The 23,164-nt window shown below is 41.3% G+C and overlaps 1 protein-coding gene across 2 annotated transcripts; it reads right to left on the bottom strand.

The window, feature by feature from the left end:
- Positions 1-302: 302 nt before the first annotated feature.
- LOC134843803 (uncharacterized) lies at positions 303-22,608 on the bottom strand. 2 transcript variants are annotated; one of them, XM_063860087.1, is made up of 2 exons: positions 22,495-22,608; positions 303-7,870 (listed from the first exon to the last, which is right to left on the bottom strand). In XM_063860087.1, exon 2 carries the CDS (start codon positions 7,844-7,846, stop codon positions 434-436), a length of 7,413 nt encoding a protein of 2,470 aa, XP_063716157.1. In that variant the 5' UTR covers positions 7,847-7,870; positions 22,495-22,608; the 3' UTR covers positions 303-433. The 2 variants fall into 2 exon arrangements, with proteins under 2 accessions (XP_063716157.1, XP_063716158.1); XM_063860088.1 differs by lacking the exon at positions 22,495-22,608 and adding an exon at positions 9,683-9,743.
- Positions 22,609-23,164: the final 556 nt, after the last annotated feature.

Raw genomic sequence — 23,164 nt, 5'->3', positions numbered from 1 at the left:
TAATAGCCCCAAGAAAAACTTAAATTTTTCAAACCATGATTCATTTTTTTTTTCAGATCAACCGAACAATCTCATATTTTCTCCTTTCTAAGTTGATTTGTGGAATTTTTCACGGTTGATCCTTCTTTCCAATTTGCTTGAGGCAAATCCATTTAAAAAACTTTTAAAAAATTAATTGTGTGAATAGATGAAGTTTTTTTATCTCAGAGTTATTTTTTGAAAAACAGTTCGGCGGGCTTTAAGAGCACAGTTTTCTTGAAAAAAATGCCCAGAGAATAGTTAAAGCGCAAAAATAGGTTCTTTTTATTGTTACCAGAAACAAAATGTATTTAAAACATCTTAATGCTTTTAGCCCTAGATAGAATAACTTGGCACTCTTCTTTTGGAAATTACACAAACTCGATTAGATTTTAGGATATCAGTGATTTCTAATTTAGAATGACACTCCAATGTTAGCAGGATGCTTTGCGGAAATTTCTACGAACATTGTTCTGAGTTGCAGTCCATCTACAGCTTCCAAGAACTGTCCTCTGCCCAATCTGGCCATTTCCTTTAGTTTCTCAAATTGGATAATTCCAAATCCCAGAGTGTAGACATCGAGACCATTGGACACACAGTATTTCCTGGCTAGTTGTTCCATTTCAACTTCTCCATTGGAACTTCCTCCGTCAGACATGAAAATCAAGACAGGCTTGATGTTTTCATCCAAATGGCTTCCAATTATTTGATCAGCAGTGTTGAGAGCTATGCTAAAATCCGTACCTCCGCTCATGAATGTCAGCCAGTTTCTAGAAAATGAATTAATTGGTTCATACTCAGCCGCTATTTTGGCGTTAGAATTATAAATTACAATCGACATCCTGTCTGTTGATGATGATAAAACTAGTCGCTGGGCTACAAAAACTCGAACTGCTCCAATGACATCATCCCAAGGTTTTCCGGTCATGGATCCCGAAGCATCGAGGCATAGAACAAAATGATATATTCCTGAGGGATGCTGACATGGGAATACATGTCCATCTTTCGTGAGGAATCCAGACATGCGAGAAATTTCCGCCATAGAAGTTACAGGGTTATGCCAAAGGGGCTTTTCACAAAATATTTGTTCTTCTTCTTCCTCGTGCATTTCAGCAGCGCAGTACGCAGGACACTTCTGGAAGTCCTCGGCATCAATCTCTTGACAGGGATCCTCGAACCCAACGGACGCCCAATAAGCTTTATGAGTGATTTCGTCTTTGGGTTTTTCTGGGTTCGGATGGTATCTTGTAGACTCATGGCGTCTTTGATCCTTTCTTGCACTATAGATACAAGCAGTCGAATCTTCGCTGTCGCATTCAACTATGTGAATGTGTCCTCGTCCAAGAGATTTGCAAAACACGTGACATATTTCAGCAACTGCTGGCTCCCCCACTTTGTATTTGTGAGTTCCAACTTGAATTTCATCTTCGTTTGCGACGAAAAAGCATTTTCGCATGTTACCATGTCTGGTACGGTGCAAAGTGTCTCCATTGTTTTCATGGTTGGCTGCTTTGTTGCAGAAGTTCTCACATGTTGGGCAGATAGTCGTGCAGAAGTGAACTTCTTTTGAACATGAATGACCTCCATCGTGCCTTGTTGTGAAAGGTTTCAACTTCTGGCGACATTTCTCCTTCTTGCCCATTTCTGCAAATTTGACGTTGTAAGTAAAAGTATCTCTCTCACCCTCAAAGGTCTCGTCTTCGGGTTGCTTTTCAGTCCATACACGACAATTGCCGTCATGCTCGCACTCTTTGTCACATTGGTGTTCTTTTCCGCAGAAATGTTCTGCACAGTCATATTGCGTCTCCCCATCTTCCAGAAGAAACGCGGGCTCGTCCGCCATACCTTGTTCCTCCTTAAACTTACTCGAGGATTTGGTTCCATGAAAATGGTCCAAAGCCGCACACTTATTTGTGCATGTGGGAAGGGAACACTTGTTAATGCATTGTTCCTTAGTGCACTTATGAACAGTGTGGTCTACGTCACAGTCAATGATGCAACGTCCGTCGCAGCCATCTAGAGTGCAAACTTCTTTACAGGGATGTCTTTTCTCCGAACACGCATGTTCGTCTTCATGGCCAGTGATTTTCTGACATTCGCCATCACAACCGTTTAACTCGCTGAACTTACAGGACTCGCTACATACATGATTGATGTACATCTCTCTGCACACGTGTTTACCATCATGGCCGAAAGGAATTTTACACTTGTTCATGCCAAATTCACAGTATTCGCATTGGGCCGCGCAAAGGTGGCTAGTCGAGCACTTATGGCCGCTTTTGTGGTTGGCAATTTGTGTACATTTCAAAAAACATTCAGTGCATTTCTCCTCGCAAAACTTATATGTCTGCTCAAAACATGTCTTTCGATTTTCAAGGTTCTCCATGACAATATTTATGACGTCATCATACTCCGCATTATCTCTGGAAGTCCATATTTGGAAGTTGGCGTCAAGCCATTGCTTAATTCGCTCAAATCTGAATATTATAGTCTCCCTTAAGAAGTTTTGGAGGCCACTACGCCACTCGACAAAGTTTTCACAATTGGGCTCCATTATGGCCAAGAACTGCATCACAGTGTTCTCAAGTTGGTTTTCTTTGAAGACAGTGTCGAAATCATTCAGTGTTACGTTTCCCACTCCGGCTAAATCGATTTCTTTCTCAAGTGGGATCCTAAACGTCGAGTCGTCAAAGCTCTTCAAGTCCAATTCTTTTTTCTTGGGACTTTCGTCGGATATTTGTCCAAGATAGATAGCAAAGTTCAGCATAGATCTTATGGATTGCGCTCTTTCATCTATTTGTTGACGGTCTAGGGGTGAGAAATCACTGATGGCCAGTTTTGCCATTAGTAATTTAACAGTTTCTAAAAAGTCTGGCCCTGAAGTGAAAACCGGCCTAATTTCTTCCAGCACTATAGAGAGAAGATTTGAAGTACTCTCGTAATATTCGCGGCTCTCAAATGCTGGGAACGCCATTATTTCGAAGTCACTGTTGTATAGGTTCTCGATGAAGTTTTTTTCACTCTTTTTTACAATGTTGCTGATTTTTTCCTCGAACTCTTTTGGGGTGTCCTTGACATCTTGTTCTGCGACATCGTTAATGACAATCATGAACTTCCCTTTAAACACTTTTTCATTTCCTTTAAGCTGATCGCTTCCCATGTTGATCTTGTTGAACATTTTGTCGACATCTCTGTCGAGTCTTTTGTCGGTTTTAAAAATAGTAGTAGTCGAAATTGCGCTGTTGAACAGGGATAAAAGCATGTCATCTTGTTCAGTTCTCTCGAAGCTACCAATTCCTTCGAAGTCTAAGATGACGTAGAGACAATCATCTTGCTCTTTCACGGTCATCCAGCATCCGTCTGTACATCTGGTTCCGGCAATATTGAATGAGGATCCTGTCAGATGGTTAAGGGTATAGCTCTTCCCTGTCGTTTGCTTGCCCATTGAAGATATGACTTTAATATTTCCAGGCCATGCCCTAAAAATGCTCTCATAGAATCCATAATTGATTTTTCCCATTAAATCAAAAACTTCATTGACAGAATCCAGAGATACGGGCTGACCATTATCCAAAATGGAAAATTGATTAGACTGGCACCGCGCAATTTGAATCGGGACAAAAGTTATTAGGCGTTTAAGGAAAGTACCCATAGGTATTCCAGATACTTCAATATCTGTGATGCCGGAGAGCGATTCCTCAAAATCTTTTTCGCGAAATTTCAAATAGTCTGTTGGTTTTCGAGTTTTCTGGATCTTTCTCAAAATTCGTCTTATTTCTTGAGAAATTTTTGACTGGATGTCGGAACTGTTTTTCCCAACAGTAATCCAGAAGTTGTTGACAGCTTGGTTCGATGCCAAAAGATCGTTGCAAGGAAACTTTGTGTACATCCAGTAAACGTAATTGATCCAATGTTCTTTGATGCCCCCAGTGTTCATTTCTAATCCCTCGGTTTTCTGGTGGTCCAAAGATGATTTGCTAAGTTTTGTTTCATGCTGAGCTCCCGTAACTATTATCTGATGAATAGAAAGGTAGGAGTCCAAAGAAGTCACAGCCAGGATCTGGTTGCATAGCGAGAAGATAGCAACATCTCTGGACAAGCCTTCGACTCTTGGTAGCGTATTTCCAGTGTCTGTCATAACAGGCCATGCATCGTCATCGTCTTTGATGGCAACCACACAAGATCCTTCTGAAGTGCATTTAAGTGTTGTTTTACCAACGCCGTCCAATTTGATAGCTTCAACCATGGCACTGTTTTTGTAGTCAATTTTACGGATTCTGCCATCGCTCTCAAACCAGAAAAATTTACTATTTGGCTGCAAACACAACGCCACGATTTTCTCAACGCCAAACAGTTTGTTCAAATCAACTAGTCTTAAATTGTGTCGCGAGCTGAAACCTTCTTCGAACTTAAACATATGCACAATTCCAGGGTCAATGATCGATTGAATAGCCAAGACTCTTGACTTGTAGTCGAAGGACGCCGAGCTCACATTTTTACCAAATGGCATGTCTAAAACGGGTTTATTGACGTTCGACAGATTATGCACAACGGTTTTTGATAGTTTTTCGACATTGCAAACCAATAAAATCAGGTTGTTTTCCAGTGGGAAGGCGTTAAGAAGTTCCTCAGTTTCTGGAAACTCTAGTGTTGCAATTTGTGGGAAATCCAGCTGGCTGATATCTAGGACATCATCCGATGTCGCAAGACGCTGATGTTCCGCGCGACTAACAGTCATGTGATGTATCTCAATCCTTGTTTTTGCAGGCTCAAGTGAAATCTTTTCGTACAAGCATTGATATTTGGCTGAGACATTCGAATAGCCAACTAAATCCCTTATTTGTCGAACTTTAGCCAAATTAATTTGATCAGTGTCTCTGCGTTCAACTTTTTTCTTCAGGAAAGTTTCATAGAAAAATTGTTGAATGCGTTGGTCCAATTTCTGTTTCTTAGTTTGGTCAAGTTTGCCCTGCACTTCTTGACGACAAAACGTTACGAACTTGGCTTTCTCGCTGTATAGCTGGACAAGATTACACATCCATTCAATAAAAATGTCTATGCATGTTTTGGCTAATTCTGGCAGGTTTGAATAATCCAGTTTGGCTTCACAATTTTTCATTTGGCTGTCAAGGTTTTTTGTGGCTCTAGATTGGAGCACTCTAGAAATGCTGCTATTGAAACGTTTAATGGCGCAGTCTCTGATGTCATTCCAAGATGTATCAGAAAATTCTTTTTCAAGAAACGCTTCAGGCAAGCCTCCATTATCTTCTAATGCTTTCCAAAGCAGAAATTTATCCAGAGCAAACTTATTTTCATTTTCGTCCGATTTAATTTCTTTTTTCAAAGATGTTTCATCCTCCTTTGAAAGTGGTCCGTTTATTGAGCGACTGGAAAAATTGATTCGATTTTTCCCCAAATCATCATTTTGAAGAAGAGAAGAATTTGAAGTGAAATATTTTTTTACTACTTCAAATTGTATTTTCGAACCACAAAGTTCGACGAAGTGTAGAGCAACCGAAGTTAGGACGCTATCATTAGTGCTTGTATCTTCTAGTGGTCGAATTGATTCAATTTTCTGTGCAATTTCCGATTCGAACTCCTCGAACTTCCTCGGGAAAAATGTCTTCGTGTAGTCACTTTTGAAAGCATCGGAAATCGAACTAAAGTCTTCAATAATCATGGAATCCATGAGTTCTGCTATTTCTGTAACGTTTCCCGTCTTGTTCAAAGGTTTTGTTTTTTCTTGGCGCTCAACTTTCTCAAATTTTGCTGCAATCAAACTATTTTGTGAACAAAATAGCTGTGAGTTGTTTATCGAATTGTTTCTTAGGACTCCCACGTTTTTCAAAACGAAAGTTTCAGGTTGAAGTTCATGTTTTTTCAGATTGTACTTCGTTCTTCGGTCGTTTTTCACGTCAATTGTTTCGCCTTCGTTTGACAATCTTTCCTGGTATTTCTCATCTAGACACATGACTACATTATTGGTGAGTTGACTCATGTAACGCAATAAATGGACGGCTCGCGAGTCTTTCTTCACGGATACAAAATCGGAATCGTTCTCAGAATAGAAAACTAAAAACTGTCGTCTCTTATTTTGAACTTCGATTAAATATAGTCCTGATTTTTGTTCTTTTAATTCGTGTTCTAAAACCTGCAATTTCGATTCGGAAATATATGCTTGTAGGTTTCTAAATACGGCTTCCAGAGGACCAAAAAGACCAATGCATTCAAAACTCTGTTGGTCCAAAGTTGCGAAATCGATGACCGGGGTTCCTGAAATTGACTTGAAGAAAACGGGGGTCTCGCCTCTTAAATGTTCAGGAACCGAATCGCAAATATATTTCACACCTGCTTCACACAGAGCAAACTTTTCAACCAGGAAGTTTTCCTGCATTTCGGTGTGAAATAAAATCAGCGGTGTGAATGATATTTCAGAATCCTTCTCATCAACTTCCATGCAACTCGTTTCCAAAAAGACACGAGACTCAGAAATAATTGCCTGAGAATTTGTAGGCTTTACATGTTCCGTTCGAACTTGTAAAAATTGATTTGTAGCTTCTTGTTGCGTTCTAGAGACAAATTTTTTGTGAGATGTTGTAATAACACAATTTGTTGATTTAAAAGTTTCGAACAATTCCCGAAGATCTTCTTTCAATTTCCGGGCCTGTTTCGTCGTCAAATCTTCGCAATCATGCAATGAGTCTAAAGTCTCAAATTTCGGCGCTTCTTTGAGTATCCATTTTTGAGCTGAATCATTGATGCCGTTAGAAACCAGTATTTCAGACAGATGACTCAAAAAGTCTTCTCGCGGGTCAGATCGCTTTCGTTTTTTGCCGGAATTTTGGTCTACTCCGTAGAAATCACTTAGTCGCTCTTTGAGATTTGAAATCTGGCGCTTGGTCAAATCTTCGCACCTATCAATCTCGTTGAGATCTGGTCCCGATGATTTGATTTTGGACATCCAGATTTGCAACCAATCGATTGCTTCGTCTGAAAGCAGTAGATCCTTTGTTACATGTTTCAAGATCTCCGTTTCATTCAATCGTAAAGGAACAGGGGTGGTTTTCAGCTGATAGAAAACACACTCAAGTTTTTGCTCTAAAGTTCTTATTTGCTTTCTTGTTAGTTCGTCGCACGCATTCAGACAAGTGGTTAGATCATCAAACAAAAGTATTTTTTCCAGAACTTCTTTACGAGCGTCTTCATTCAAACTCAAATTCACTAAAATTTGTTCGACTTCTTCCACGGGGTCGAAGAGTTTATTTCTTCGTTTCTTTGCACGTGACGCTGAATCTTCCGAGTTTTGGTCCAAAAACGCTCTTCGTATTTTCTCGAAAACTTCCTGTTCGACAAGTGCTTTGAGGTTCTCGGAAACTAAAAATTCTCGGAATTTATCGTTTCCTTTCGAAAAGTGAAGCAAGAACGTTGACAGCACATTTTGACGGTGCATTACTCCAGTTGAATTTAGAGTTTCTACGAGAACGGTTCTGTCAGCTGTAAAAGATAGGAACGTTTTTTGGAGTACAGACGTCAAACATCGTATTTGTTTCGGTGACAGATCTTCACAAGCTTGAAGATTGCTCAAATTATCCCACCTGTAGAAGTTGGACAAAATCCACTCGGTAGCATCTGACCCTGTTTTGTTTCGTTCTAAGCATATTTTCATCTCCTCGAACCAGTTCTGTTTTGGATAAATATGACTCCAAATACTTTGGGTTGATCTCTGTGATTCGGGAATCATTACGAAATTGGTATTGGAGTAATCAGAACCGTGCCAATCTCTTGATCCGACTTCGTCTGTCGGGATAGAACCAACAGCTTCGCCCATCGATTATTGGTAATTCTTGAAAACCTAGAAGCATTGATAGCAATAGCATATATTCGAAGCATTTACTCGAGGGGGGGATTTTCAAAAAAGTTACCAGAATTTTGGCGACCTCTTTATTAGATCGACCAAATTGATTGTCGAATTGCGCTCTCACAAATAGCGATAAAAACCGTGTTTCGACCAAATTATCTGCGTGGCAGGCAAAATTTTGCAAAAACAGGCCAAAAAAGACGTTTTTAGGCACGTTTTGGAAAATGTTGACCAAAAAATCGGGGTTTTTCGGCTCGAGCTCGCACCTTAAATTTAGTATATATTGGCGCCTTTGGAAAAATTTTAGCGTCAGTCAGCCAAAAATTGATATCTAAAAAAAGTACAAAGGTGGTATTTTCTTGCTCAGCCGGGTGTCAAATCCCTGAGGGGCGATATTGTGTGAAATTTTGTTTAAAAAATGTTGAAAAATAACCAATTCATAAAAAGGGAACCAAAATTGATATCTCATTCCTCATTCCCCCCTTTTTTAATTCCATTTTATCATGAACGGTTTTCGAGGTTGTGATTTGTTGAGACAGCCAAAAATCTTAAAAACAAAAAAGAGGGATGAAGTGAGTACGGGAAAATAATTGAAACTCTAATCATATCAGAAGAAAAAATTTTTTTGTGAGAAAATTTTAAGTTGAAGAAAGAAAGAAAAAGTTAATTAATGATGCATGACAGCACGAAATAGCAGTTCTCTTACTTGCAAGCTCTCAAGTTTTAAATCTTAAAAAAATTGGTACTTGGTACCACTTTCCTCCACATTTCAAGTTCTAAATTTTCCTATTTGTTTTAAGTGCGTGCTGATGCAATGTAAAGTACATCCAATATTGAGTTTTGGTTTATGCAAACACCGACAAAACCAAACTGTCAGAATTGGAAATTCAAATCAGAATGCTAATTACAATGTTTTTATAAGCGCAGAATGGACTTAAGCAATGAATTAATTCATGAAAATTAAATATATACAGAAAATGAACTTTTTTGCGCACAAAATTATGAATTTAACGGAAAAAATAATTAGACAAGAGTGATCCATTGACATATGTCATAACTGAACAAGAAGTTAACACAATATACAAAGAGAAAATGAAATAAAAAGTAGTTATAGAAATAAACGCAACAGTGGGTCGATTAGACCTTAAGTTCGAAAAATGTTCAAAATTGTCTTAGATTACTTTATCGCTTGAGTCAGTTGTTTGCAAGCGTCGTCTCTGATTCAATTGATTAGTTCTAGTCATAAGTTTTTGGAAAATTAGTTTTTTGAAAAAATGACTTTATTGGCATTCTCTGAGAAAAAAAAATATTTTTTTTTATGATAGAAAAGGGTTGAAAGGAAGGTATAACGAAGCGTGCGTGTAATTAATAATTACCAGTAGAACGATCCATTGGTTCTCAGAAGTAAGTAATTTATTGTTTTTTGTTCTCCGCTTAATGAGACACCTGATAACGGGCCGTACTGGCCAAATAATGTCTCCCATGCAAATCAGATTTGTGTTTGTAAGTTTTTTGAATAACTCGGTAACTAGATATCGCCTGGAAACTATTTACTACGATTATACAAGTATGGAGGAAAAATCTGTTCACAAAAGTTTTTTTGTTCACCACGCCAATTTTTAATGCAATTTGACAATTTAGTTTTTAGATTTCAAACTCCAAGTATGAGTGGAAATGAGAAAAAGCAAAACCATATATCTGAAAAGAGCGCATATTTTAAAGTTTTGAATGATTCAGAGCTGCTAAAAAGCTGTTAATCATTCAAGTCATTGTTCTCGCACACTGTTTGAAATTCCATGTACTCACCTTTGGCTGTGGCTTAGGAAACGGTATACTTGTACGGGTAGATGAATAGGTAACAAATGACTGGTTTGCAAAAAACGGTAAATAAATCACAACAAAATTTCTCAACAAGCATGTGTCGCTTTATGATTTTTTTTGTTACAATAGCTCTTCTCTTTTTCCATCTGTTTAATTTATTTATTGTACAATAAAAATCTTTTTTAGCCAAACCAAAGAATAGATAAAATTACAGGCATGTGATGAATGGAAAACATGTTTATGGGAAAAAACATAATATTATGATACAAAAAATATTATGTTTTTTTCCATAAACATGTTTTCCATTCATCACATGCCTGTAATTTTATCTATTCGAGATCAAAAAATTTGTACTACTTCGAAGAGGCAGTTTTCGGAATCATCTGATCCAAAAGACTCTAATGCCCTTTTTTCATTACTCTGCCAAAGTTCAATATTGAAAGTGTCGGAATAGTTATGCTCGGGGTGGGTTTTTTACTCGGTTAGTGTTCAGTTTTTTAGCGTGCCATCTGACAGATTTTTAACTATCTGAAAAGTTTTTAGGAAAATTTTCAGGTAAAAAATTCAGTTTTTTGAGGCCAAAAATTAAAACTAAAAAATTAAAACTTAAAAAATTAAAAAGATATATGAGAAAGTATAGAAAATTCAAAGAAAAAATTGAACTCGAAATAACAGTTTCTTTAATATTGTATCTTTTCTTAACAAGGTTTGAAAGACCACGCAATCGATTATAATTCATTACATTTCACAATTTTTCAAGAATCTTGATATCGATTATAGTCCATTCAAAATCTTTTCTAATGATTTTTAATCTGTATTATTTTGTTTCCAGTTTTCCGCCAAAGATTACAGCTTCTGAAGCTTTCTTAGCCTGCTCGATTTCTAAAACTGTTTTTTTTCTATTTCTTTGTGAAAACAAAACTCCTCATAAAATAAACCTCCTTTCCTTTCTCCAAAACCTATGCCTCGAAATTTCAAAAAAGTATCAAAAAATTTCTCGACGATGCAAAAATAGGTCAGCAAAGCGTGTTGATTTTTTAAATTTATCCCGTTTCCCAAATTTAACCTCCCCTTCGGAGTTCAGCTTAATTAGTGGAGTAGGTGGCGGTAATGGAGTACAGAGAAGGAGTGTAAAAAGTCCAAATTTTTTCTCGACGTTGAAAACAGAACAAAAGTGTCGTTTTTTATGCATTTCCTAGAACGTTTTCATGAAAAAATTGCAACGGTTAGGTCAAAACTCTGAGAGTTACATACAAGTGAGGGGCCTGTGTTGGTAAAAGTAAATATATGGCAGCAAAGGGTCAAGTGATTTCAGCATACCGGTTTTTTAGCAGACTCAAAATTGAACACTCAGACAGCTTTCTTGTTTTGTCTGATAAAAAGGATCAATATAGCAGATTTTTGAATTGAATTTTATGAATGCATATTAACAAACTTCAACAGATTTTTGAATTTTATGAATGCATATTATGAGTGCATGTGTTATTCAAAATGAAACATAGTTTGGCTAAACAACTGTTGTCTCAGCTGTGATACATTTTTGTAAGTAGTGTTTTTAGATTTGCTGCGGGGACCGATCGTTTAGCAAACCAACCTTTTAGCATAAAAACTAAAATATGTAGCTTTTAGCAGACTTTGATTGACAAGCAATTAGCTGAGACTGAGGCACCAGTAATTTCTCGGGTTGAGTATCATTATTTGGCGCTTTGTAAACAAATCTTGAACTCATTTTTAGCAAGTTTCAAATTGTTTCTCAGTTCATTCTCAATGAATTTCTCAAAAGTTCAACGCAAAAACCGAGGGGAAAAACTAAAGTGATGTGATTTTCTTTAAAAAAAAAACGAAAAAAAGTGTTTATTCAATATTACAAATGTATCGACAATAATTGTGGATCCAGACTTTCTATTGATTTACAGAAAATTCTTATTATAAATTTACCTTCTAACCATAATCATTTACCGCCCCAAGATGAAATAGCTTATCAAAAATTTCGAGAAAAACTCAAAAAAAACTTGAAACAGACCCTACTTCGAACTTGAAAAATCTTATTGAAACGAATTGCAAGATTTTTCCAAGGAATTGCAGAACGAAGACGAAAAAGAAAATTTTCTGCCTCCGAGTTACGAAAAAACCCGCCGATTTATTACCAGAAAACGAAATAAAGTTTGGCCAAAAAATCCAAAAAATTTCTCGGATATCAAAATTGATCCGTCATGGTCTATGACATTGAGCAAGAAACGATTCTTGTTATATCAAGAAAATAAAATTTTGATTTTTGCGATGGATTTTGGCCTAAAATTTTTGGCATTTTTAAAAAATTTTCTCGCTGATGGAACTGTTAAAATGGCTCCACCTCCATTTTTATCAGATTTACACTATATTTGTGTACTCGAAAGAATGGAAAATTCCTGTTGTTAGGGCCTTACTCGGCGAAAAAACTGAGGAAATACATCAAAAAAATTTTGTCATTTTGCGCCAAAAAATTCAAGAAATTTCGGGAATTTCTTTCATGCCCGAAAATATTATCACAGACTACGAGACGGGTTTCATACAAGCTAATCGAAAAATTTTCTTCGTCTCGTAAAATTCTGGTTGTTGGTTTCTCTATTCCCAGTGCATTTTGCCAAAAATTCAGGAATTTGGGTTATATACTTTTTATATGCACGATCAAAAAATTCAAGAAATTTTCCAAATTTTTTTTAGTTTGCCTTTCCTGCCACTTGGCGAACTCACTATGATGCTAGCAACTTATCAAGGAGAAGTTCAAGACATTAGAATGCTGGCTGGAACAAAACTGTAAGAACTTTTAGATCAAATTATTGGAAAGTTTTGAAAAAATTATCGTATGAGGAATTGCAAGAATTGGAATGCTGGCTGGAACAAAACTCTAAGAACTTTTATACCAAATTTTTGGGAAGTTTTGAAAAAACTATCGTATGAGGAATTGCAGTCTCGTCTACGATTTGTTAACCGAGGGGAATGCCCTCCCTCAAAAAAAAACAGAAAGTTTCGAGACCTGGATGGGGCAGTTCAACAGTGCCGAAGTACAACAGTGCCAAAAAAAATTAGTTCAACAGTGCCAAAAATTAGAGCAAATTTCAACATATTGAGTGCGGCAATCAAAAATCAAACGGCGGTCGCTTACAATCTTAAGTGACACTCTAGAATTTTGAGCGAGAAAAATTGCAACCTAGACGTTTTTGCGCCAAATTAATTGTATAATTTGCAGTTGCAGACATTTTGGCGCCACAATTGGAGTGATTTTTTTAATAATTAGCGTAAGTAATTTCCCGCTCTTTATAAAGTGCGTTTAAATTATTCTGAAACTTTCCCGCCTTTTTCGGCACTGTTGTACTTCGGCACTGGTTACGTAGCAGTATTCAAACAACCGCGTATTCATGCTCGTCAGTAAGCAGACAAATACTATATTAACCAATCAGAATCAAGATGAGCTCACGAAATAATTACATATTATCTATTAATTTCTTTCTTGTCTTGATTCTGATTGGTTAATATCATAGTTTTCTGGTTACTGACGAGTGTGAATACGCGTGTGTCTAAATACAGACCGCACTCCTTCGGCACTGTTGAAAGCGCCCAACGGACTACAATAGAGAATTTGTTACAATTGTATTTGATTATAATTACAACTTTCGATTCGTGAGAGGCGACAACTCGGGTGGAATCCCTCATATGCAAAAGACCGAATGCGCAGAAGTAAAAATGAGCCAATCAAACTTCAGTAATCTAAAATTTGGAAAGAAAGTAAACATTCCAGGGACTCAATATTGATATTGGCCGAATAAAAAACGGCAGAAATATGCAAAATTTTCAAATTCTCACTGACAGCCGCCGGTTTGAAACTATTTTTATATTTCAAGTATTTCGTTATGAAAGAAGCAAAATATTGCTGCATTTATTTCATTTTAATTGAATTGCTTCTTTTAAAAAAATGATTTTCAGCTAATTTTGTTTTCGGTCCTTCGCCCACGAGTTTTTTCGCGCATTCGGTCCTTCGCGCATGAGAATAGCCCCCGAAAACTCGTAATAGTGAAAATTCGTAACAATAGTTTAAGCGGGAACGGTATGATGCGCACAATTTGTCTCGTGCCGGATGTAAGCGCAGCTATTCTTCAGCCAACTTTTTCTTGAAAAAAAAAAAAACAAATTGTGCTAAAATGTTTTCTAAATTTTACTTAAACCAAAGTCTATGGTAGCACCTTAGATGCAAAGCCTAAGATAAAATGGGCAAAGAAAATGGTTTATTAATGATTGAAATAAAAGATAATTGATTGAAATGGCTTTTGTTCTTTTATTGATTTTTCGATTACAGTTGGATTTTATCGATTGCAATTGTATCGAAAGGCAGATGGAACTTTAATCGATTACATTCAAGTAAACTTTTGCTCTAAAAAGATACTATAAACGGTTATCAGTTGCTCATTATGGAGGCGGTGCAAAAAGCAGAATGGTCTAAGAGCAGAATGGGTCCAAGAGCAGAAAAACAGAAAAATATTGACTCAAATTGATTTATATAAGTTAATTGAGAAATTTTTCTTTAATCTTTAATAATACCAAGAAACTGAATAAAATATGCATGAATAGAATATTTTTATCAAGTTTTTTTTTTAAATTGAGTTAAGAAAAAATCTCGATTAAATTATTCAAATTATGCATAAACTATTGCTTCTTCGGTAATAATTCTGCTCTTTTTTTTCAAATTCTGATACTTAAGTTACCGATTAGCTTATAACATTTAATATTTTTCTGTTTTTCTGCTCTTAGACCATTCTGCTTATTGACCGGCCACCGCTCATCATATTTGTTTTCACAATTTCTGAAAGACGGGTGAAAAAAATCATAAGATAGCAGATTCTTAACGCTTAAAACTGGTTGCTGGATTTTAACAGTTTTCAGTTTGAAAATTCTGTATGAATTTTTTGATTCATTACCAAAAGTTTTGACATCGAAGGCTTGTTTCTCCCGCATTTGGGTTTACTGCAGATATTAAAGCGATGAGAATGAATGGTTTGAACCGGGTCGAAGCCAGCAATTTTAAGAAAAAAACGTTGTATCTCGCACCGCGTACCGTTTTTACACCGTGTTTCCTATTCGCACCGCGGGTTAATTTTGCGCCGACTTTTTTTCAAATTGCGCCGCCAAAATATTTTTAGTCGTGTCGCCATACTTTTCTAAATTGGTGAAAAATTGGACAAACAATCTTGAAACTATCGAGAAGTTTTAACAATGATAATTGACGTTATATTGGATTTTGATAGCCTGTCTCTTTAAAATTTTAAAAATGAATCAACAACTGATTGAAAATGAACTTAAATGTTACTGTTTTTTTTATAGCAAAGATATCCATAAGTAGTCAGTTATAATCTATTATCTTGTTTTGTGAATAAAAGAAACAGGATCCTATCCGATTATTATGCATTATAATCTTGTAAAGTTCTATTGTAAAATAATGAATGTATTAATCGAAAAGTATTCTTATTCAAGGTAGCTACTTGTTGTTTCACTCATTTTCACGTTTTACTCTATTTAAACTATCCAATCGCGTTTTTAAAATATTTTTAAGTTTTGTAAACCCCTTTTTTCGTGGGGGTGGCGTTGATATGAAGGGATACATTCGGGTTGTATTGAGGGAGACCTGGGGGCGCAGTTGGACGGAACGTTGGGGGGGGGGCGTGGTGGACGTGATCAGGTAAGTTACGTTTTTTTTGTAAATCCCCTCCTCCCAACATTCCCCCTTTTTCTCCCTCTCCGTGTCGGGGAGTGGGTGTAAGTGGGGGTAGGCGGTTGACGGTATGGTAAAAAATGGGGGAGGGGGGTAGAAAACAGCGCGCACGGCGATTGGAATTGATTGAACATGAGGGTGGCCATAAGGGTTGTGTTGGTGTTGGAGACATCTGGGTTGAAGTGGGGGAGTTCTGGGGTGCGGCAGGGACAGTTGTCACCAGGGAGATGAGGAGGCACGTAGGGGTTGATGTGGCGGGGGGGGGGGGGGGGTGTACGTGATGGGTGGTTTAAATGTGGGGTTGGGGTAACAGGATGGGATCTTGGGACATGGGGGCTAGGGGTTGTGATGGGGATACCCGGGTTGTGGTGGAGAATAACTGAGGTGCGGTTGGAGGTACAGTTGTCATCAGAGGAAGAGGAGGCGCGGTTAAGTATGGCGGGATGCAGACGTGATGGGTGGTATCAATGTAGGGGGTGGGGAGCGGGGCTGAGGATCGTCTGACATGGGGGGAAAGGCTTTTTTGTTGGGATACCTGGGTTGAAGAAGGGGAGACCTGAGGTGCGGTTGGAGGTACAGTTGTCATCAGAGGAAGAGGAGGCGCGGTTAAGTATGGCGGGATGCAGACGTGATGGGTGGTATCAATGTAGGGGGTGGGGAGCGGGGCTGAGGATCGTCTGACATGGGGGGAAAGGCTTTTTTGTTGGGATACCTGGGTTGAAGAAGGGGAGACCTGAGGTGCGGTTGGAGGTACAGTTGTCATCAGAGGAAGAGGAGGCGCGGTTAAGTATGGCGGGATGCAGACGTGATGGGTGGTATCAATGTAGGGGGTGGGGAGCGGGGCTGAGGATCGTCTGACATGGGGGGAAAGGCTTTTTTGTTGGGATACCTGGGTTGAAGAAGGGGAGACCTGAGGTGCGGTTGGAGGTACAGTTGTCATCAGAGGAAGAGGAGGCGCGGTTAAGTATGGCGGGATGCAGACGTGATGGGTGGTATCAATGTAGGGGGTGGGGAGCGGGGCTGAGGATCGTCTGACATGGGGGGAAAGGCTTTTTTGTTGGGATACCTGGGTTGAAGAAGGGGAGACCTGAGGTGCGGTTGGAGGTACAGTTGTCATCAGAGGAAGAGGAGGCGCGGTTAAGTATGGCGGGATGCAGACGTGATGGGTGGTATCAATGTAGGGGGTGGGGAGCGGGGCTGAGGATCGTCTGACATGGGGGGAAAGGCTTTTTTGTTGGGATACCTGGGTTGAAGAAGGGGAGACCTGAGGTGCGGTTGGAGGTACAGTTGTCATCAGAGGAAGAGGAGGCGCGGTTAAGTATGGCGGGATGCAGACGTGATGGGTGGTATCAATGTAGGGGGTGGGGAGCGGGGCTGAGGATCGTCTGACATGGGGGGAAAGGCTTTTTTGTTGGGATACCTGGGTTGGAATGGAGAAGACCTGGAGTGCGGTTGGAGGGACAGTTGTCATCGAGGGGAGGAGCAGGCGCGGTGGTGGAGGATGTGGCGGGGTGGGGACGTGATGGGTGGTGTGAAGGTTGCGGGGGGTAGTGGTTAACTGGAAGGAGGATTGTCTGAAATGGGTGGAATGGGGTTGTATTGGGGGATACTTGGGTTGAAGTTTGGGAGGCCATGGACGCGTTTTGAGAGACTGTTTACGGGATGGTTGCGGGTGTGATTGTAGGGGTATCGGGAACAGCGAGAAGGATCTTCGAAGTTGGGGGCTTGGGAATTCTGATGGGGGATACCTGGGTTGAAGTAGGGGAACTCTAGGGTGCGGTTGGAGAAACAGTTGTCATCAGGAAGGAGAACACAAGGTGGGATTGATGTGGCGGCGTGGGGACGTGATGCGTAGTGCGAATGTGGGGATGGAGGAAAGGGGAGGAGGATCCTCTGACATTGGAGATAGGGGTTGTGTTGGGGAATACCTAGGTTGGAGTGGGAAAAGACCTGAGGTACGTTTGAAGGTACAGTTATTATCAGGAGAAGAGGAGGCGTGGTGAAATATGGCGGGATGTAGACGTGATGGGTGGTGTCAATAAGAGAGTGGGAGAACGGGGCTGAGAATCGGCGGAATGGATGGAATGTGGGTTGGGTTGGGGGATTACTGGGTTGAAGAAGGGGAGACCTGAGGTGCGGTTGGAGGGAGGTACAGTTGTCATCAGGGGAAGAGGAGGCGCGGTGAAATATGGTGGGATGCAGACGTGACGGGTGGTGTCAACGTGTGGTGGGGGAACGAGGCTGCAGATAGTTGGAAATGTGTGGAATGTGGGTTGTGTTGGGGGATGACTGTGATGAAGAGGTGGAGACCTGGGATGCGGTTGGAGAACCAATTGTCATCAGGGGGAGATGCACCGGGTTAAGGAAGTGATGGGTGGTGTCGTAGGGGAATGGGGGTGAGCTGAGGACCGTCGGAAGTGCGTGGAGTATGGGTTGTGTTGGGGGATAACTGGTTGGAGAGGGCGAGACCTGGGATGCGGCTGTAGGCACAGTTGTCATCAGGCGGAGGAGAAGGGGCGAAGAGGTGATATGGCAAGGTGGATACGTGAAGGATGGTGTGAGTTAGGGGTTGGGGGAATGGGGAGGAGGATCGTTGCCATGGGGAAATAAGGTTGTGTTTGGCGATGCCTGGGTTGAAATGGGGGAGACCTGGTATGCGGTTGGAGGGACAGTTGTCAACAAGTAGAAAAGCAGGCTCGATCGTGGGGGTGTCTGAAAGTGGGTGTTAAAGAACGAGGACGACAATCGTCAGATATGGGGGATGGGAATTTTGTTGGGAGTACCTGGGTTGTAGTGGGAAATCTGGGTGTGGTTTGAGAGACATTTGTCATCAGGGGAAGAGGAGAGGCAATGATCGGATGCGGCGGGGTGGGCACGTGAGGGATAGTATGTGTGAAGATTTAGGGGAACGGGGAGGAGGATCGTCGGCATAGGTGTAATGGGGGTTATGTTGGGGGAAAACTTGGATTGAAATGGGGGAAACCTGGAATGTGGTCGGAGAGACTGTTGTCATCAGTAGGAGCAGGCGCAGTGGCAGGATGCGGCGCTTTGGTTACGTCACAGGTGCGGGTGTGAATATGGCGGGAAAGAACGGCGAGAAGGATATTCGACATGGGTGCATGGGAATGGTGTTGGGGAATACCTGGCTTGAAGTGAGGGAAGACCTGGGTGTGCAGTTGGAGGGACAGCTGTCATCAGGAAGAGGTGGAAGCACGGTGGGGTTGATGCGTGTAGACATGATGCGTGTTTTGAAGATGGCGGGGAGCGGATCATCGGCCATGGGGGATACCTGGGTTGTAGTGGGAGACCTGGGGTGCGATTGGAGGGACAGCTGTCACCAGGGAGAGGAGGAGGTACGTAGGGGTTGATGTGGCGGGGCATGTACGTGATGCGTGATTTAAATGTGGGGTTGGGGTAACAGGGAGGAAGATCTTCGGACATGGGGGATCGTGGATTGGGGGATATCATTGTTGTAGTGGGGGAGAGCTGATGTGCGGTTGGAAGGACATTTTTCATCAGGGGGAGGAGGTGGTGCGGTTTTGGACTTGGCGGGGTAGGGATGTGATGGGTAGTGTAAGTGGTGGGGGATTGCGATATGGGAGGAGTATCGTTGGACATGGGGTAATGGTGGTTGTGTTGGGGGATTACTGAGTTGTAAAGGGGGGAGACCGGCGGCACGGTTGGAGCGACCGTTGTCATCAAGGGGAGGAGGAGGCGCGGTTGGGAGTATGACGGAGTGGTTACGTGATAGGAGGTATGAATGCGAAGGGTGGGGAACGGGGAGGAGGATCGTTGGACATTTGGGCATGGGGATTGAGTTGGGGGATACCTGGCTTAAAGTGGGGGCGACCTGGGGTGCGGTTGAAGGTTTGTTCACATCATCCATTTTTTATCAAAATTGGCAAATGGACGAAGTAAGTTTTGACAAACACATTTGGTCTTCATATACTGAAGTTTATAAAATTGCTAGTTGAACCACAAGAATGATTCTCTGGGAGAAGAGGAGGAAAAATGACCATATTGAAGGTAAGAAGTGGTATTATCAAATTGAGCCCATAGGGGTTCGACTAGAAACAGGTAATTGTGTTTTTGTACTGATTGTGAAAAATTAGCTCAATTCCCAACTTTGACCTCAATTTGCAAATGAATGAACAGGGTATAAGCCCGTCCTCCAAACAGCGAATTGATAATAACAGCAAATATTGAAAAAAAGATGAAATGTTATTTTCATTAGGGTGTGGCGCGTTGGTTACGTCATGGGTGCGGGGGTGGGGGTTGGGGAACGACGAGAAGGATCTGAGACATGAGTACATGGGAATGGTGTTGGGGAATACCTGGCTTGAAGTGAGGGTAGACCTAGGTGTGCGGTTGGAGGGATAGTTGCCATCGGGAAGAGGTGGATGCACGGTGGAGTTGATGGGTGTGGACGTGATGCGTGGTTTGAATATGGGGGTGGGTGAACGGGAAGGGGATCTGCGGACATGGGGGATACCTGGTTTGCAGTGTGAGACCTGGGGTGCGGTTGGAGGGTGGAGGGACAGTTGTCATCAGGGGGAGTAGGTGGTGGGGTGAGGACTTGAAGGAGTAAGGAGGTGATGGGTGGTGTAAATGGGGGGTTGCCTGTTGGGACGAAGATTGTCGGACTTGGGGGGAATGGGGAATGTTTTGGGGATACCTGGATTGTAGTGGGGGTAAGTGATGTGCGGTTTGATGGACAGTTGTCATCATGGGAGGAGGAGAGGCAATGGATGGCTGTGTCGGGGTGGGTACATGACGGATGGTATGAGTGAGGGTTTCTGAAAAGTATTGGAGGATAGTCGGCATATGGGGAATGGGGTCTGTATTGGGAATACCAGGGTTGTAGTGGGGGAGAACTGGGATGCAGTTGGAGAGACATTTGTCATCATCAGGAGGAGGAGAAGGTGCGTTGACAGGTTTTAGCGCGTTGGTTACGTGAGAGTTGCGATTGTGAAAGTAGGGGGGGGGGTTGGGGAAAGACGGGAAATATCTTCGACATGGGTGCATGGGATGCTGTTGGGGAGTACCTGGCTTGAACTGAGGGAAGACCTGGGTGTTCAGTTGGAGGGACAGTTGTCATCAGGAAGAGGCGGAAGCACGGTGGGGTTGATGCGTGTAGACATGATGCGTGTTTTGAAGATGGCGGGTGAGGAACGGGTAGGGGATCTTCGGACATGGGGGATACCTGGGTTGTAGTGGGAGACCTGGGGTGAGGTTGGAGAACAGTAGCATCATTGGAAGTAGGTGGTGCTGTGGGGGACTTGAAGGCGTAGGGAGGTGGTGGGTGGTGTAAATGGAGGGGAGGTTGCGATATGGGACGAGGATCGTCGGACATGGGGGAATGGGGGATGTGTTGGGGATACCTGGGTTGTTGTGGGAGACCTGGGGTGCGGTTTGAGGGACAGTTGTCATCAAGGAAGGAGGAGAGGCAATGGACGGATGTTGCGGGGTAGGTACACGGTGGATGGTATGAGTGAGGGTTTGGGGGAGCGGAATGGAAGATCGCCGGCATTTCATCAGGAGGAGGCGGCCCGATGACAGGGTTTGGCGCGTTGGTTACGTGATGGTTGCCGTTGTGAATGTGGGGGATTGGGGAACGACGAGAAGAATCTTCGACATGGCTGCATGGGAATGGTGTTGGGGAATACCTGGGTTGAAATATAAGAGACCTGGGATGCGGTTGGAGGGACAGTAGTTATCATGAGATGAGGAGAGGAAGTGGGCGGATTTGGTGGAGGGCTAAGTGATGGATGGTATGAATGAGGTTTTGGGAGAATGGGTAGGAGGATCGTCGGAATGGAGAAAGGAGGTTGTGTTTGGGGATACCTGGATTGAAATGTGGGAGAACTGGGACGCGTTTAGAGGGACAGTTTTCAACAGGGGGAGGAGGAGGAGGGGCAAAAAGGTGATATGGTGGGGTTGGTAGGTGATGGATGACGTGAGTTAGGGGATGCGGGAACGGGGAGGAGGATCGTAAGTTATGAGGAGAAAGGAGATTGTTTTTGTGGTTACCTCGGTTGTAGTGGGAGACCTGAGGTGCGGTTTGAAGGACAGTTGTCATCAAGGGAGGAGGAGAGGCAATAAGCGAATGTGGCTGTGTGGGTACATGATGGATGGTGTGAGTGAGGGTTTGGGAGAACGAGAGGAGGATCGTCGGCATATGTGGAATGGGAGTTGTGTTGGAGAATACATGGCTTGAGGGGAGACTTTGGGTACGGTTTGAGGGACAGTTGTCAACAAGTGGAGAAGCAGGCTCGATGGTGGGGGCGTCTGAAAGTGGGTGTTAAAGAACAAGGAGGACGATCGCCAGACATGGGGGAATGGGAATTTTGTTGGGAGTACCTGGGTTGTAGTGGGAAATCTGGGTGTGGTTTGAGAGACATTTGTCATCAGGGGAAGAGGAGAGGCAATGGTCGGATGCGGCGGGGTGGGTACGTGAGGGATGGTATGAGTGAGGGTTTGGGGGAACGGAATCGATGATCGTCGGCATATGTGGAATGGGGGTTGTATTGGGGAAGTTTGGGTTGAAATGGGGGAGAAAAAGGTACAGCATAGATTGATGCCCCCCCCCCGTTTCCCCCATCTTTGAATCCCCCCACCAGTAGAAGATTTGTTCACATCATCCAATTTTTATTAAAACTGGCAAATGGATGAAGTAAGTTTTGACAAACACATTTGGTCTTCATGTACTGAACTTTATAAAACCACTAGTTGAACCACAAGAATGATACTCGGGGAGAGGAGAAGGAAAAACAGCCGAGTTGAAAGTACAGAAGTGGTATTCAAAAATCGGGCCCGTAGGGTTTCGACTAGTTACAGGTGATTGTGTTTTTGTATGGATTTTAGGCCTCATTTTGTTACAGAATGAACAAGATAAGATATACGCCAGCCCGTTCTCCAAGGGGTGACCTGGAGGTTGCAGGGACATACTTGACCATTATATTCAATTGTTTTAAAAGTCCATTATAATCCATTAAATTGAAAATCTATTTGAATGCAAAATAACAGCAAACAATGAAAATAGATGAAATGTTACCTTCGTTGAGAAGTAAAACCAGGGGAGAAAAAATATATGTATTTTTTTTGTTATTCGGTCTACTAAATATATGAAACCAACTTTGCTTTAGAAAATCAAGTAAAAGGCCAGCTGATTTTTTATAATGTGGTGAATGACAGCATGCGTAAGAAAAATGAAGACCAATGCATTTTAAATAATTCTTCATTACATGCGTTTTAAGAAAAAAGATAAAAATTAAATGCAAGTTAGATACGTATCCAAATCTATCTGAATTTTTCTTTTTGATTAACTAACTTTTCTACAACTTAAATCGATTTCATTTTAATCAGCTTACTTTTTTTATACTAAAATTGATCTAAATCCATTTTTTTCAGTGCGGGACAACATTCCAAGAATATGTTGTTTCTTGAGTTGGTTTGGTTATTCAGAAATTTCAAGTACAATATGTGTCATTTCAATGGAGGCGAAGCAAAAAGCAGAATTTTCTCACAGTGTGATAAAAGATTATGAATAAAACCTAGAAGTTTGGTTTATTAGACAGTTACAATAAAACACGGTAATTGGGAACGGTTTTAATTGAAAGAAAGCATGAAAAACGGGGAAATTTCAAATTTTTAAATATTGTTGGATTTTTTCAAAATTTGGAAAAATTTTAGCACAAAAATGACCGAAAAGTTTCGAAATTTCT

This window comes from Symsagittifera roscoffensis, chromosome 4, assembly GCF_963678635.1.
Source record: "Symsagittifera roscoffensis chromosome 4, txSymRosc1.1, whole genome shotgun sequence".
Classification (NCBI taxonomy): domain Eukaryota; kingdom Metazoa; phylum Xenacoelomorpha; order Acoela; family Convolutidae; genus Symsagittifera; species Symsagittifera roscoffensis.
Note: the sequence above shows the minus strand (reverse complement) of the source record. Positions and strands in the feature narration are given on the sequence as shown.